We start from the raw sequence: 16,070 nt of genomic DNA, 5'->3' as shown, positions 1-16,070 counted from the left end.
CAATGAAGGCCCAGCTAAAGGAAGGGAGGATGCGAGTTGAGTAAGGTGAAGGGAGCTGCAAGGGGCGGGGTGGTAGGAGGGGGCACTACAGTGCCAGAAGTTCCAGTGGGGGACCTGGGCAGCCATGGTAGGGAGAAGGAGGTGCTGAGCCTCCAGGGAAGGTGTGTTCTAGCAGACAGTCCTGGTTGAATGAGTGAAGGAATAAGTGAGGCATCCAAAGAGAGGAAGGCAAGGAAAAACCAGCTCTGCCTTCTACATCGAATTCTCTCTGGCAGCAAGGAGAGGTCAACAGAGACAGATGCTCACACATGCTCATCCCACCCGGATAGACCTGCCTTAAGCTTAGCAGACGAAAGTGTGGCACATCAGGCCCAGGAAAGGTCAGGGGACTGGGTCACTGCCCCTCTGCCCTGGGAGGAGGCCGACTGGATTCCCCTGGACCCAGGGCAAACTGCCCAGCTGCTGACTCAGGCCCCACTGTCCAGCTCAGCATTCCTGCCCACACTGTTGAATGGGGATACTGAAGGTCTTTGTATGGGGGGTTAGGCCACTGACCACACCCCCAACCAGAGCCTTCCACCCAGCTGGGGCCTTTGCTCTCAGGGGGCAGCATAAGCCCTGAGGGTCAGCGTGAGAGCCCTGCGGCTACCAGGTACTGCTCTGGGGGTGTCCGGGACCAGCAACAATCCTAGGTAAGTGGGCAAGGCTGGCATCAGAGAGGGGATCCCAGTGGGGGGAATTGCTTTGACCCTCAGGACTGGAGGCCCCTGGACGGCAACCCTGCTCAGGGTTCCTGGCTTGGGTCGGGGTATCTGTCCCCTCTGCACGCACCAGTGTGTGAGTGGGGGTGTGCCATAGCTCCACGGTTGTCCCACCTCCCCCATCAGACTGGAGCTCCTCCAAGGCAGAGGTGGTTTTCCCATTAGATCAGGGCCTCTCACAGGGTATGGGCTGGGTGCCCACTACCACACAGGGAGTGGGGCTGGTTGGGAGCTTTCCCCACCAGACCCAGAGCTCCCAAGCCCAGCATTCATCTCTCCCGTAGTGTCTCACGCAGGAGTCATATCTAGCGCCTGGCCTCAGCCTGACCCCCGCAGAGCCAACACCTCTAGATAAAGTGCCCCCTCCTCCTCCCACCCTCCTCTTCCGGGCTTCTTCCCCTTCTGGCCTTTGCCCCAAGCTGGGGCCTGGCTCCCCAGCCCTGGCTGCATGGGCTTCCACCCATCAGGTGTGCTTTCCCAGGAATGGAGGAGGGCTGAGTGCCATGAAGCCAGTGCCGGCTGTCACCCTTTGGTGGGTGCTACTGCTGGCGTCCAGGCCAGAGGCTGCCAGGAAGGGATCCCCAGAAGAGGCCTCCTTCTACTACGGAACCTTCCCACTTGGTATGTCCATTCCTCTGTCGGTCTGTCCATCTGTCTGTCAGCTTGCCCACCTTGGCTGGCTTGTTGGATCATTTAAAGATGTCCTTGAGGTTCCTAAGCCTCTCCTCATTTTTTTTCTGAATTCTTATGTCTTCATATGTTTTGTGCTTTAGCTTCCTGACAGGTAGAATGTAGAAAAGAACTCCATGTAGTTGTTCTAAAAATAAAAGAAGTTCCTAACAGGTTTTTTAGAAGTTATTATACAGATAATATGCTAATGGGGCTGAGTTTTGTACCAAATATTTTTTTGCCTATTTCTCTTTTTAATAGATTTTATTGATTCTGTTATTACAGTTGTCCCATTTCCCCCCTTCACTCCCCTCTACCCTGTACACCCTCTCCCACCCACATTCCCCACCTTTAGTTCATGTCCATGTGTTGTAAGTTCTTTAGCTTCTACATTTCCCATACTATTCTTGCCCTACCCCTGTCTATTTTCTACCTACAATCTATGCTACTTATTCTCTGTACCTTTTCCCCCTCTCTCCTTCTCCCACTCCCCTGGTGCTAACCCTCCATGTGTTCTCCATTTCTGTGTTTCTGTTCCTGTTCTAGTTGTTTACTTAGTTTCTTTTTGTTTTTGTTTTAGGTGTGCTTGTTAATAGTTGTGAGTTTGCTGTCATTTTACTATACATGTTCTTTTATCTTCTTTTTCTTAGATAAGTCCCTTTAACATTTCATAAAATAAGGGCTTGGTGATGATGAACTCCTTTAACTTGACCTTATCTGAGAAGCAATTTATCTGTCCTTCCATTCTAAATGAAAGCTTTGTTGGATAGAACAATCTGGGATGTAGGTCCTTGCCTTTCATGACTTGGAATACTTCTTTCCAGCCCCTCTTGCCTGCAAGGTCTCTTTTGAGAAATCAGCTGAGTCTGATGGGAACTCCTTTGTAGGTAACTATCTCCTTATCTCTTGCTGCTTCTAGGATTCTCTCCTTCATTTTCACCTTGGCTAATGTAATTATGATGCGCCTTGGTGTGTTCCTGCTTGGGCCCAACTTCTTTGGGACTCTCTGAGCCTCCTGGACTTCCTGGAAGTCTATTTCCTTTGCCAGATTGGGGAAGTTCTCCTTTATTATTTGTTCAAATAAGTTTTCCACTTGTTGCTCTTTGTCTTCTCCTTCTGGTACCCCTATAATTCAGATGTTGGATCATTTAAAGATGTCCTCGAGGTTCCTAAGCCTCTCCTCATTTTTTTTCTGAATTCTTATGTCTTCATTTTTTTTCTGGTTGTATGTTTTTTTCTTCCTGCTGGTCCACTCCATTGATGTGAGACCCAGCTTTCTTTCCATCACTATTGGTTCCCTGTGCATTTTTTTTTATTTCACTTATTGTAGCCTTCATTTTTTCATCTAATTTGCAACCATTATCAACCAATTCTGTGAGCATCCTGATTACCAGTGCTTTGAACTGTGCATCTGATAAGTTGGCTATCTCTCGGTCGCTTAAAAGTACTGGCTGTGCGCCTTTTAATTCTGTTTGAGCCATCCCCCCACCCCAGTCTGGTCGTGCCTATTATGTATGAGGGGCAGAGCCTTAGGTGTTCACCAGGGCAGGGCACCCCAGTTGCTGGGTTGTGATGCTGTATGTGGGGGTGGGGTCTGAGAGGGAACAATGGCGCTTGCTCTGCTCTCCGTGGGACCTCAGTCCCTTCTGCTGCTCCCCCCGAGCAAACTGGGCCCCTCTGGTGCCAATTTCCGTGTGGGTGGGCTTATGCACCCTGTGGGACTTTCCAAGGACCTCTCCTGTGGGGCTGGGAGTCTCTCCCTGTGCCTCAACCTCCACAGGTGTTTTCAATCAGTGCCCCAAGCCTCTATTTCCCAGCGCTGGGATCCTGGGTTGCGCACAGTATCTTGTTCCACAATCACCACCTCGCTGGGTCTGCTGGTTGCCACCCCTTGGCTGGGGTCTGCCAGCTGCAGTCTTGCATGCCCCGGCTGCCTTACTTGCCCAGTCCCAATGCGCTCTGCTCTCTGAGCCGTGACCTGCGCCTGGCTGCCTGACTCTGCCCCTCCTACTGGTCTGGATGAACGCATCTATTTTAACTTCTTGGTTGTCCGATTTCCATTCAGATCAATTTTCTATCAGTTCTGGTTGTTATTCTGTTTCTAAATTATTGTTGTCCCTATCTTGGTTGTGCAAGGAGGTGCAGTGTGTCTACCTATGCCTCCATCTTGGCCGGAAGTCCCCCCCCCAAAAAATATTTTAATGCATTATGTCTTTCCCCATTTGCCCCTAGAGGCAGGGGCAGGCTGCTGAGAGGGGCTTGCCCTGTGGCCTGGGAAGCATGGCCCAGGGTCTGGGTGCCAGGCAGGGAGTGGGAGGTCCCAGGGCCCAGGGCCCAGCTCTGGTCTCTACTTGCAGGATTCTCCTGGGGGGTGGGCAGTTCCGCCTTCCAGACAGAGGGCGCCTGGGACCAGGAAGGGAAAGGGCCAAGCATCTGGGATGCCTTCACACACAGCGGGAAAGGAAAGGTGCTTGGGGATGAGACAGCAGATGTGGCCTGTAATGGCTACTACAAGGTCCAGGTGAGTGAAGGGTGTGAGTGGTGGGGATGGGGGCTGAGGGTGGGGGAGGAGTTTGAGCACACAGCTAGCTGAGAGGTGGGCGGTGACATACTGGGGGAGTCCAGGTGACAGTGTTAACCCTGTGCTCCACTGAACACTCCCCACCAAAGGGAGCGGGGCCAGTTGGGACCGGGGTCTGAGGGTATGTGCAGGTTGTGGGAATACAGATGTAGGAGGAAAGGAAAGCAGGGCCGGCCCTACCTAAGCCAGGGAGCTCTGCTCTCAGAGGCAGCATAAGCCCTGGGGGTCAGCCTGAGAGCCCTGTGGAGTAGCCGAGTGACGGCTAGCCGAAGCGCAGACACCACGGCCCAGGGCCTGTAGGCTGAAGTGGCCTGAATCCCTGATCCCTGCATGCGTGTCAGCCCCTGTGGAGGGAGAGGGACCAGCTCATCCTTAGTCCCTCTGCTCAGCACCCACTTTCCTCTCTGGATTGACTTTTTGGGAAATTCATCACCCAAGTTTATTAGGAATACCCCAAGGGCCTTCTCAAAGTGCCCCCATATCCCGCATTTTATTTGACTCTTGGCATATCCCCAGGAAGAAGTGGGGCAGGTGTAGGCACCTATTGTAAGGATGAGGAAGCAGCTGCTTCCTCACTCACTGGGAGTACAAACATAAGTAAGCCTTGTCCTGGGAGCCCCCTACCTGCCCACCCCAGGGTCCCAGGTGACCCTGCTTTGCCTCCTGCCCTCCGCCCTCTCTGCCCAGGAGGACATCATTCTGCTGAGGGAACTGCACGTGAACCACTACCGATTCTCCCTCTCTTGGCCCCGGCTGCTACCCACTGGTGTCCGAGGTAAGCCAGGGCAGCCCCTCCCCAGCCCAAGCGCAGCCCCTTTAGGCAACGTTAGCTTTACAGGATGCCCCAGTCCTGGGCAGGGGAACCACAGACTTGGTTTCTTCTGGTAGCAGCTCACATGGGCTCTGTAGGCAGCTGGGCTCCCGAGAGCATCTATAGCACCACTCTGAGGCCCAAGTGCTGGTGGGCTGAGGGGCCTTTAGGCCTATGAATGCCACATCTCAGAAGGCCAAGCCCATGGCCCTCATCAAGCCCTCTTTCATCTCACCTTCAGGTGACCGTGTGAATGAGAAGGGAATGGAGTTCTACAGCGACTTTATCGATGCCCTTCTGAAGAGCAACATCACCCCCATTGTGACCTTGCACCACTGGGATCTCCCGCAGGTGAGTGCTCAGCGGCCCACAGGGAGCTCAGCTCGGCAGGAGGGAGTCCTGACCTGGACACCTGGGGCGGCCAAGGTGGGGCAGATGGGCCTGGACAAAAAGATGGGGAGGAGAAAAGAAGAACTCTCTCTGGCTCACCCATGGCAGGGAGGTTGCGCTGGTTTAACTGATCTTTGTAGTAAGTGATAAGTGTGCATTTTGATGTTTTCCCAAAACATTTGTCCTAAAAAACAACTCATACTATAAAGAAAAAACATCTTTTGAGTAAGATCTGATGACATGGTAGAATAACAAGTTTGTTTAGCCTTTTCCTCATTTGTTTGAGCCAGCACCATATGTGCTCATACAAGAGCCCCACCCCCAAGCAATTTCCAAGTCTCAATACGCTTAAGAACATCACTGTTAGACATCACCATTCAAGCAATTTTTTTCATTCATTCAACAAGGCCCACAGAGATCGCAGCCTAGCCGGGAGAGGAGCCATGCATGTAACTCTCTGTGCACAGTGTGGTGGGAGGTCAGGGGACAGAGACGTGGCTTCAGGGAGGTGTCGAAGAAAGATGAAATCTGACTGGCCCTCTGCAAGGCTGGGGCATCAGTAAGAGGAAGGGGCATTCGGGCTAGAGAGGTGTGGCAAGGAGACAGGGAGGGGCTGGGCAAGTGATTTGGCTAGAGTTTGGGGAGGGGGCAGGTGGGGGAAGGATAGAGATTGGAGGAGTAACTCAGATGGCCTCAACTGTGGGGCTGACGGGTTTATTCTGTGGGAAGGGGAGTCACCATAAGCCTCTATGTTGGGGCTGGGGGCACAGGGCCAGCTTTTGGCAGGTGAACTGGGAACAAACTCCCAGTTTTCCGTGGTTGATTGCCTTCACTTTAGCATCCCCTCAAACCCACCATGGAGAGCTTGGTACGTAATATGATGAATCCTGGGAAAACCTACCCTCAGCCTTTGGGTGGGAGAGAGCCCTCTGCGGAAGAAAGCAGAATCCACTCTCCTAACAGAGGCTTCTCTGAGGTTGCTCACATCTGCACGGCCCTCAAAACCCTAATCAACCTTTCATGCCCACCATCTTATTGCTTCAGAATGCATATTCAAGATTCTTCCCCCATGGTCAGACCTCTTTCCCTTGACAAATTTTTTTAAATATCCACCCCATCAAGTGCCCCTTAAGCAGGAGTCTCACGCCGTCTCTGCTCCCCGTCCTGTTTGTGTAAGGTGTGTCACACAGGTAACCCACATTCATGTCGTATCATGGTTCCTCCCTTCCACCACCTTCAGGTCTTAATGCTCAACACCTTGCATCTTGGCTCCCCTCTCCTCTAAACACCCTGTGCAGCTGCGATCACCCACCCATGTTTCTCCCACACACTCAGCCAAAAGGCTCCATGTCTTTTCTGCAGACAGACCCTTGGGGCACCTGCTCCTCTCTCCACTTCTCTATTTGCAGCTGCTCCAGGTCAAGTACGGCGGGTGGCAGAACGCGAGCATGATCAGCTACTTCAGTGATTATGCCAATCTGTGCTTTGAGGCCTTTGGGGACCGGGTGAAACACTGGGTCACTTTCAGTGATCCTCGGGTAAGGAGGGCCCCTCTCCAGGTGAGAAAACCCACTGCCCAGACCGAAGTGCACCCTGCCACTGCTCATGGGTCACTTGGTCCCTTTGCCATCCCTGTAGACAATGGCAGAAAAAGGCTACGAGACAGGCCAGCATGCACCAGGCCTGAAGCTCTCCGGCACAGGCCTGTACAAGGCGGCACACCACATCATTAAGGTGAGGTGGGTCCTCCCGGGAGGGGTCTGGGTTCGGTGTGGAGCGATGAGCCCCAGTGTCAGCTTGGCCTGCCCCGGGGTTCCGAGCCTGCGCTCAGTCCTCTGCTGCCCCACATCCGAGCCAGCACATCCCGCAGCACTTTCACACCATCCCTTTTCCTTCCACGGGACTGAGGTGGGAGGGTCCTGCCGTCCAGTGCTCCGCTGGACACTGCGGCTGAGATGATATATGGTGGCTGCTCTCTAGGGCTTACAGTCTAGCCCAGGGATGGAGCACATGCATGGAAAACTCGTCACCTATAGGTCTAAGCTGTGTTGTATGCAATGGTGACAGGAGGGGGCAGGAGTGACAGAGAACTAGGGGCTAAAATCTTCAATGAATAAGCAGAAGTAATGGGAGGTTGATGAAGTGAAGAGCACTCCTCTGACAGCATGAACTTCAAAAGACCTAGGGATTTTGGAGGAGGGAGGACCATGGTTTAGAAACAGCAGTAAAGAGCGAGGCAGGCACTTCTCTAAGCTGTGTGGGACGTGGGGGAAAATGGTCTCAACTGGAAAGAGCTGCAGGAGACGTGGTCTTTCAGGATGACCAAGCTCAGTTAGGGCGCAACGTGAAAAAGAGATTCAACAATGCTGAAGGTGCCTCACCATGGTTACAAGGGCCCCCAGGAAAGCATGAGAAGGAAGGGAATTGGGTCACATTACAGGACATGCAGGTTACAGGTGACAATGGCTAGAGGGCAGGGAGTGAGGGCGGGAGGCTCCAATGGACTCTGGGCAGAAGGTGGACGATGTGAGCAGGAAGGCAAGGGGCCACTGGGTGACGTTGCACACCCTCAAGTTCATGTTGGGGAGAGAACTTTCTCTTTCTACATTTGGCTTATGATTTCTTAAACTGAATATTTAAAGGGCAAAGCTATAAAGACATCAGTGGGTCACTGGTAGGGAATATGTTGGCACATATTGAATCCCATTTCTCAAGACTATTCCAGGTGCTTAGTATTTTCCTAGCTTCCTGAGCTCGTGATGGGAAAAGCATTGCTTGGTGCCCTCAGAGAACAACCAGGAACGTGAGAAGAGGCTTCAGCAAAAACCTGAGAAATAATAACACAAAGTGGTGGTTTGTGTGTTTGTGCCAGAGGTAGACTAGGTTTCCTCTATTGTACAAAGAGAATAAGTGCTTCTGGAGGCCAGAGGGTGGGAGACTATGGACGGGGATAGTCAAGGCCGGACTCATGAAGACGACAGGATGCCACCTGGATCTCCAGAGTTAGGAAAGAAAGGCCACCTCCGTCTGAAAGGGAGGAGAGGAGTGGACGGCGAGACCCCTCTGACGCAGGCCTTCCTCTCTCAGGCCCACGCCCAAGCCTGGCATTCCTACAACAACACATGGCGCAGCAAGCAGCGAGGTGAGCGTCACCGCCTCCCACGTGCGGAGAACAGACGAGTGCCCAGAGGAGTGACCCCATTCCTGTCACCCCTTTTTCCTTCTTTTCCTGAAGGGCTGGTGGGGATTTCGTTAAACTGCGAGTGGGGGGAGCCAGTGGACATCAGTAATCCCAAGGACATAGAAGCTGCCGAGAGATACCTGCAGTTCTGCCTGGGCTGGTTTGCCAACCCCATTTATGCCGGCGACTACCCCCAGGTCATGAAGGAGCGTATTGGTGAGCCCAGATCCATTTTCAAACTCCAGATACCCCGGCAACTGTACTGAACTCATGGGAAATGACCAGAAGGCGGGGGGTAGAAGACTCTGGGCTTGAGTGAGGCACCCAAGGGATAACCTCGGCCCCAAAGAACTGAGAACTGGTTATTTGAATTAGGGGTGTGCGTGGGGGTGGGGAACGCCCAAGCAAATCCCAAGTTTAGAACCCAGGAGAAAAACTCAGCAGTTCTCAGCTGCTCTCTTTTGTGTCCTGCTGTCCTGTCTTCCCATTCCACTCCATTTCAACTGCAGTGAAGTAGGAGAGAGAAATCAAAGACACGGTCGTGGGTGGCATCAGTTCTATTGCCAGTTCTTTCTGACACGTAGGAAATTCCCTCCAAACTCTGGTTTCAAGTGTCAGAGAATAAAGACAGGTAGAGCTCATGAGGATGCGCTTAAGTGCCACGTGACAGAAAACCCCACCTAAAGTCACTTGGAAAGTAGGGAATTTATCATCTCACCTGAGTCCAGAGGAAGATGGTCCAGGGCTAGGTTAATCCACCCCTCAGGGGTGTCTCTGGGGACTCAGGTTCATTCCATCTTTCTACTCTGGCACAACTTCTATGGCCACAAGATGGCTGCAGCAGCTCCAGGCATCACATCTTTACACATTAACACCCAAGGGCAGAAAAAGGGAAATAGCTCTGTCATATCTGTTTCTAACAAGGAGAATCTTCCTAGGAAACAGCTTCCACCCAAAGCTGCTTCCCTTTTATGCCTCAAGGGACAGAACCATATGCTCTGGAGTGCCCTAGACCACCAGGATGAGGTCCTCAGAGGCCAGGCAGGGGCCAGGACTCCCATAAAGGATATGGGTCCTTGGAAGAGGGCAGGAAAGAAGACAGACATGGGACTACTGGGCAGGCAACCAGCAGTGTCTGCCCATAGGAATCTAAATGTATTATCTGTGTGATTTGGAAGTATCAGCCCACATCCCACTAAAAAATAGAGAGACAAGGATGATATTGAAATAGGTTATAATCTCATGCAACAAGGCTATCCTGGATGTTTGAGAACTGGCAACAGGTCAACACCTTCCCTTTCTGAAGCACCATTTATCAGGCTTATCTGGTTCCAACTCTGCCACTAACCAGTGAATGACGGGACAAGGTGCTTCACCTCTTTGGGTGTCAGCTTTATCACCTGAAAATGAAGGATGAGACAAAATCTCTAAAAAATCTTTTGACAATAACCAGTTGTGTGGCATGTCTATACACACACACTCAAAACCTTGGGAACGATTTCCTCAAGATGCACAAGGAGAAAGCCCTGGTGACCAGAGACAATGCCTGTGTTCCGGGAGGCACAGCCTTCGCAAGGTGTGTTCACTCACCTGGGGCCTCAGAGGCCGTTGCAGGAGGCAGGCAGGATTGCACTAAAAGCTAAACAGATTATTTGTCATAGAGCAGACCCTAGCTTAAGGCCAATCACCCCACACAACTGTGATAACTCAAGTGGAAACTGGGCTGAACTCTTCCTTTGTACAATGTGGAAAGAAAGATCCTCTGAGCAGTTAATATTTTCTTTACTAGTGAAAGCATCTGCTTGAAATCTTGTTCACAAATTACTTCCAGGCATCTCAAGCACCCTTTTATTCACAATAAACATGAACAAAAGTAATTCTAGACCAATGCTGACCAACTTTGGTGATGATGGAAATGTTATGAATAATGTATATATATACAGATATGATATATAGATACACATTATGCAGATAATGTATATCTGTGCTATCCAATGACAGACTATAGCTATTTGTCTATTAAAAATAAAAAATTCAGTACTTCGATGTGACTGAATTAAGGATGCAGTCATACTGTCTTTCATTCAGTAGCCATATTCAAAGAGCCACATGTGGCGAGTGGCTATTGTATTAAAGATAGTATAGTGGCGATAACTTGTGGTTTTTTTCAAGTTACTAAATTTAACTGAAAGTAATAACATGCTAATAGTTTAAAGGTATTTAATAATACAAACTTTTCATTTATTTAAATCAATAGTCTCGGTGGAAACATTTGTATGGTTATATTTTATACCAACTCATAAAAATGTTACTTTTACTTATTCATTTAAAACTTTTTGCATAGATTATATAATGACATGCATGTTTCAAATATTTTAAAGTACAAGAAAGGACAAAGTCAGCCTTCTGCCCCACCCCTTCCCCATTGCCCCCTCCTCCCCAGGGGAAAGCGCACTTCTGGGCTTGGACCGTGTGTGCATGCGAGCAAAAGCGCTGCTGCTGGGCAGTACTGGTTATCGTGCTCACTGGAAGCAACCCTGTGCATCTCTGTTTCTTTCCGACACGTATCTTGGCATTCTTTTCATGTCGGTGTACAAGGTACTACCTCGTTCATTCCAACGGCTGCAGTGTTGGGCACTGAGAAATATCCCATCATTTGTTTGAGCAGTCTCTCCTGACAGACATTTAGATTGTTTCTAACCTTTTGCTACTCAATCTACAGTGAAGACCCTCGTACATATATCCTTTTACATGTGTAAGTAAAGTGTAGGGTAAATGGATTTGTAATTGATCAGTGAAAGGACATATATTTTTACAATTTTGAAAGCTAGAACAAAATTTCAGTACAGAGGTGTACCAGCTGACTTACCCTACAACAGAGCACGAACACGACCACATGTCCCCCCCACCCCGCACTGGCCTCGCAGTTCCCTTCCCAGAGGCAACCAAAGTCACCACTTTTTGATGTAATGAATAATATAGGAATCCAACTCCACTATTTTCCAGATGGCTACACACATGTCTTCATACCAGTTACTGAATAATCTATGAAAGTATTACTTTTAAGCAATATAAACTTAAATTTTTGGATAGTATTCAAATGTCAAAATTCCAGTTTGAAAAGCTAAGGTTACATTTTCCATACAAATAAACCCCAAAGCCCAGGATTTGGATGACAGGTTCTATGTCAACATGTCAGTATCATCCTAGTACATAAAATGATTGTGAGAAGGTAAAACTTTGTTAAATTGTTTTTCTCTTTCAACAGGAAGAAAGAGTGCAGAGCAAGGCCTGGATATGTCAAGGTTACCAGTGTTTTCACTCCAGGAAAAGAGCTACATTAAAGGCACATCTGATTTCTTAGGACTAGGTCATTTTACAACTCGGTACATCACAGAAAGGAACTACCCCGCCCGCCAGGGGCCCAGCTACCGGAACGATCGTGACCTAGTAGAACTGGCTGACCCAAACTGGCCTGATATGGGGTCTCAGCAGCTATATTCTGTGCCATGGGGATTAAGGAGGCTCCTCAACTTCGCTCAGGTGATCATTCCACTAAGCTAGTTCAAAGGTATTTTTTTTACCTGAATTCAGGGTCTTACAGTTTCAGCGCAGGTGCTTACACTTAAAGTTAACAAAATATGTCCAGTTACTCGCATTTCAGAGGCTGATTTCGACCTTACAGACTAATGCCTACTGTAAATAACCACTTCAATGTATATAACTGTAGCTAAAAGTCTTATTGCACATTTAGTTATTTTGCTGCCCTTCTCACCTGAAATGGAATATCTGGGTAAGATAAGAACAAGACCTGAGGTACATTTTCTCTACAATGATGCTGGTTTATTGAGAAATGTATTCTTTCATCTGAACTTGCCTCCTGCTTGCATTCATCTCTAAATAAATGTGTGAGCTGGCATTTACTAAGTACAAAACACACATGGTTAAAATACAGCAGGCTTGGACACGTGTGTCTCTATGTACCTCAGACTGAGAAACCCACCTACTAGTTGGATTTCTAAAAGATATTCATTACTATGACTCACTTTCAGACTCAATATGGTGATCCTCCCATATATGTGATGGAAAATGGAGCATCTCAAAAATTACACTGCACTGAATTATGTGACAAGTGGAGAATTCAATACCTTAAAGGATATGTAAATGAAATGCTAAAAGGTGAGATACAAACCAACAGTCTTCATACACATGATTGACTAAAACATGTTTCTAAATGAAAACATTTATCTTCCCAGTACTATTTTTCCAAGTAAATGAAATGTATTAAGTATGGAATGAAATGTCTTTGCAGCTATAAAAGATGGTGCTAATATAAAAGGGTATACTTCCTGGTCTCTTTTGGATAAGTTTGAATGGGAGAAAGGATACTCAGATAGATACGGATTCTACTATGTCGAATTTAAAAACAGAAATAAACCACGGTATCCAAAGGCTTCAGTTCAATATTACAAGAAGATTATCACCGCCAATGGCTTTCCCAATCCAAGAGAGGTAGGACTAATCTTCCATCTTATTCACTCTGGATTTTAGAAGAGCTGGGCAGCTGCGGGGCACAGAGTTGGGCAAGCACCTCTCTCCCCTTTCCTCCACGAAAGAGGACCAGGGTGTGTGGGAGCACGGCCCTTTGGTCTCTCAGCCTAACTGGTACAACCTATTTGTTCATTTGCCTAGAACAGGATAAGCACACCTTAAAATTTAGCCCTAACATGCAGAATATTAAGGGCAGACTACAGTAACTCAGGAGTCCTGTGTGTTTAGGTTATATTAGTCCATAAAGACTAATACATTAGTCTTTTTCTAAATTACTGTTATTCTAAATGTATCTTTTTAAAATATATCTTTTTATTGATTGATTTTAGAGAGAAAGAAACATCGATTTGTTGTTCTACTTATTTATGCACTGATTGATTGATTCTTGTATGTGCCTTGACCAGGGATTGAACCCACAACTTTGGCATATCAGGACAATGCTCTAACCAATTGAGCTGCCTGGTCAAGGCTAAATGTTGAATCTTAATGTAAACAAATATTGCCAGTTCTTCAATGACATACAATTTTCTCTATTAGCTCTCTATGTTGCTAATGATAATACAAGTTGTAATTTATAATGTCGTAATAAAAATAACTAAAAAAATAAATTTCACTTATTTACCAACATTTTTTAGGGTGACTCCAGTGAGACTATGGAAGCTGAGGCATTCACTAGGACAGCACTAGATTATAAACTCCTCAAGAATACCATTTGGGGCTTTTTTTTGACCCCTTCACAATGATGCACATTGGTGTTTAATAAATGTTAGCTAATTTAATCTACAAGCAGATTAAAAACAACATTAATCACCAAGTGGCTTTTCACTAGGTGGAAAGTTGGTACTTTAAAGCCTTGGAAACTTGCTCTATCAACAACCAGATGCTTGCTGCAGGTGAGTGTATTTTAATTTTCCCCTTTGATAATTAAACCACATAATTATATAGGAAATGATATTACCAAAATCTGAAAATGTGGACCTACCCTAGGTCAATCTTCTAAAACCAAATGGTTAAAAATGTTTTTTTCTTTACTTTGAAGCAATTTCAAATTTCTATTTTATAAGCATTTAAAATATTTTAAAAACCTACCAGAAAGAGAAATATTTTAGCTACTCTATTCTTTTCTTCTTGAATCATACTGAAAACTTATAAATCCATTATTTTGTTATAGTGGGCTTATAGAAGAAGGGAAAAATTCAACCATTATACCAAATGAAATAAAGAAAAATTAAAGAACACTCGAGATATTATATTTACTCATTCAGCAAGTAATTGTTGGCACCCACTTTAAGGCGGGGGGGATGTTCTAAGAACTGGGGAAATAGTAATAAACAAAACAAGGTCCCTGACCTCATGAAAAGCATCATTTCTTATGCAGTGGGATCTAAAAAGCTCAGAGATGTAGAATAACAAAGACACAACTATATATCAAGAAATGCCAGCACATACCATTTGTTTCTTTGAATTTTGTCTTTATATCTCTGTAAGGGCAATCGGAGAAATATATTTCCTTTTTTAACAAACGCATCTTTAATATGGTACCAGAGGCAGAAAGTGCTAAACCAAACCCTGCCAACTCAGCTACTTTTATAATCCAGTATACCACTGTGCCTACCCCTCTTCCCACATCTAAATGAGCAGGTAATATTAAGGATGTATATTTCATTAAACTAAAATAAACCTTTATCATGTACAGACATGATGGAGAACTTATTGTTGAGCCTGTGAACCCGGTTAGAGCAGGGCCTATGCCTTACTTACCTTGGTAACCACGGTCCCTGGCACAAAACCTAAAGGCAGGTATTGAATCAATGTCCACTGCTATATTCATGTACATGAAATATGCTTAACATTCAACTCTTCAGGACTGTTACTTAACTATGCAAGGATAACCTTGCAAAATTTCAATGTAGAAACTCTTATACTTCTTAAGATACACAATAACATCTTTGAAAGGTTGGAAATGTTTGCCAAGGATTTTTCTTTCATAAATCCCTGCAGTGAAAATTATAAAAACCATGTGACATAGCTGCTAATATTCAGAGATTAATTATCGTAAGCACAAGTATTAATACACATTTAGACTTTATTACAGTACCTATGGAAGAACCAAATTTAGGTATTTTTTATCCTATATTTTCTGAAATATTTTCCAAAGCCCTCACATAATTTTTTATAACATTTCATTCTTCTGTAGAAAGTGAGAATAATTAGAAAGTGCGATACCATTTTCCAAGTTTTTCCAATACAGGTAAAGCTTTCAGGATGAAATTGTATTTGCTAAAATGATCACGTTCCCATTTGCGCTGGTGTTCTCTCTCCCATTTCAGAGCCTTTGTTAAGCCACATGCAGATGGTGACGGAGATCGTGGTACCCACAGTCTGCACCCTCTGTGTGTTAATTGCTGCAGTTCTCTTAACGCTCCTCCTGCGGAGCCAGAGCTGAGACAGGGCTGCCCCATTTTGCAGCTTCATCTTTCAGAGGGAATCTCCGATCTTCATCCATTTTCTGCTTCAAAGATTTATATACATTCCTGTTTCAGGTTCTGTAATTTTTTCTTTTTGGGGCTTATGCTGGGATTTAAGAATTAGAAAATAAAAATAAGAATTTAATAAGTAAAATAAAAATCACCCATCACCTTACCCTTCTCAAAGTCAATGTTAATATTTTGCTGTATGTTATGAATCTATTTTCATTATGCAAAAAGAAATCATGATGTATAAATTGTTTTACAACTTGTTGTTTTTTCATTTTCCAATCTTCCCAGAAACGTAACTGTAAGGCAGACACGAACGCCATCTCAGCACTGTCCTACACATGAGGGGCAGAGTCAGTCACCTACGGAGCGCAATCTGTTCAGTCTGGGGGTCCGATCACGCACCAGGGAAAAGCTTAGGGGGGGTACACCAAGCAAATGAGCACATACACTTCCTAATTCCAATTCACTTCACTCAATGAAATATCTTAAAGAAATATAACTAATTTATATATCTTTCCTGTAGTTAGACATTTTGTTTCTTAAAATAAGAGTTCATTTTATTCTTAACTGTGCTAAAATTAACCTCCATTTATCAGAGGACGAACACAACTTAAGAAGGAATAATATCACGTATTTTACTCATCTG

General features: G+C 46.3%; 2 protein-coding genes across 4 annotated transcripts in view; one reads left to right on the top strand and one right to left on the bottom strand.

The window, feature by feature from the left end:
- The first annotated feature begins 577 nt into the window (after nucleotides 1–577).
- On the top strand, nucleotides 578–15,390 carry LCTL (lactase like). 2 transcript variants are annotated; one of them, XM_045823725.1, is made up of 14 exons: nucleotides 578–692; nucleotides 1,229–1,382; nucleotides 3,788–3,951; nucleotides 4,699–4,786; nucleotides 5,064–5,173; nucleotides 6,622–6,750; nucleotides 6,851–6,946; nucleotides 8,300–8,354; nucleotides 8,448–8,609; nucleotides 11,662–11,936; nucleotides 12,446–12,572; nucleotides 12,706–12,905; nucleotides 13,774–13,837; nucleotides 15,275–15,390. In XM_045823725.1, the coding sequence occupies exons 2-14, from the start codon at nucleotides 1,265–1,267 to the stop codon at nucleotides 15,388–15,390; spliced, it is 1,704 nt and encodes a 567-aa protein (XP_045679681.1). In that variant the 5' UTR covers nucleotides 578–692; nucleotides 1,229–1,264. The 2 variants fall into 2 exon arrangements, with proteins under 2 accessions (XP_045679681.1, XP_045679680.1); XM_045823724.1 differs by having other exon boundaries at nucleotides 579–692; nucleotides 1,243–1,382.
- ZWILCH (zwilch kinetochore protein) overlaps nucleotides 15,013–16,070 on the bottom strand; it is a 34,071-nt gene continuing 33,013 nt past the window's right edge. For both annotated transcript variants that reach the window (XM_045823722.1, XM_045823723.1), the window contains exon 19: nucleotides 15,013–15,518. The gene's annotated coding sequence lies outside the window, so the exon portion shown is untranslated. The remainder of the gene's footprint in view (nucleotides 15,519–16,070) is intronic.

The sequence above is a fragment of the Phyllostomus hastatus genome, unplaced genomic scaffold, assembly GCF_019186645.2.
Source record: "Phyllostomus hastatus isolate PE091 unplaced genomic scaffold, TTU_PhHast_1.1 phas_scaffold_501, whole genome shotgun sequence".
Classification (NCBI taxonomy): domain Eukaryota; kingdom Metazoa; phylum Chordata; class Mammalia; order Chiroptera; family Phyllostomidae; genus Phyllostomus; species Phyllostomus hastatus.
This window is presented reverse-complemented; position numbering and strand designations above follow the sequence as displayed.

Bases quoted from the DNA above. Each gene is read 5' to 3' on its own strand.
- LCTL (XM_045823725.1), top strand. From the start codon at position 1,265: ATGAAGCCAGTGCCGGCTGTCACCCTTTGGTGGGTGCTACTGCTGGCG. The intron at 4,787-5,063 runs GTAAGCCAGGGC...TCTCACCTTCAG, and splicing joins GCTACCCACTGGTGTCCGAG to GTGACCGTGTGAATGAGAAG. The intron at 8,610-11,661 runs GTGAGCCCAGAT...CTCTTTCAACAG, and splicing joins GGTCATGAAGGAGCGTATTG to GAAGAAAGAGTGCAGAGCAA.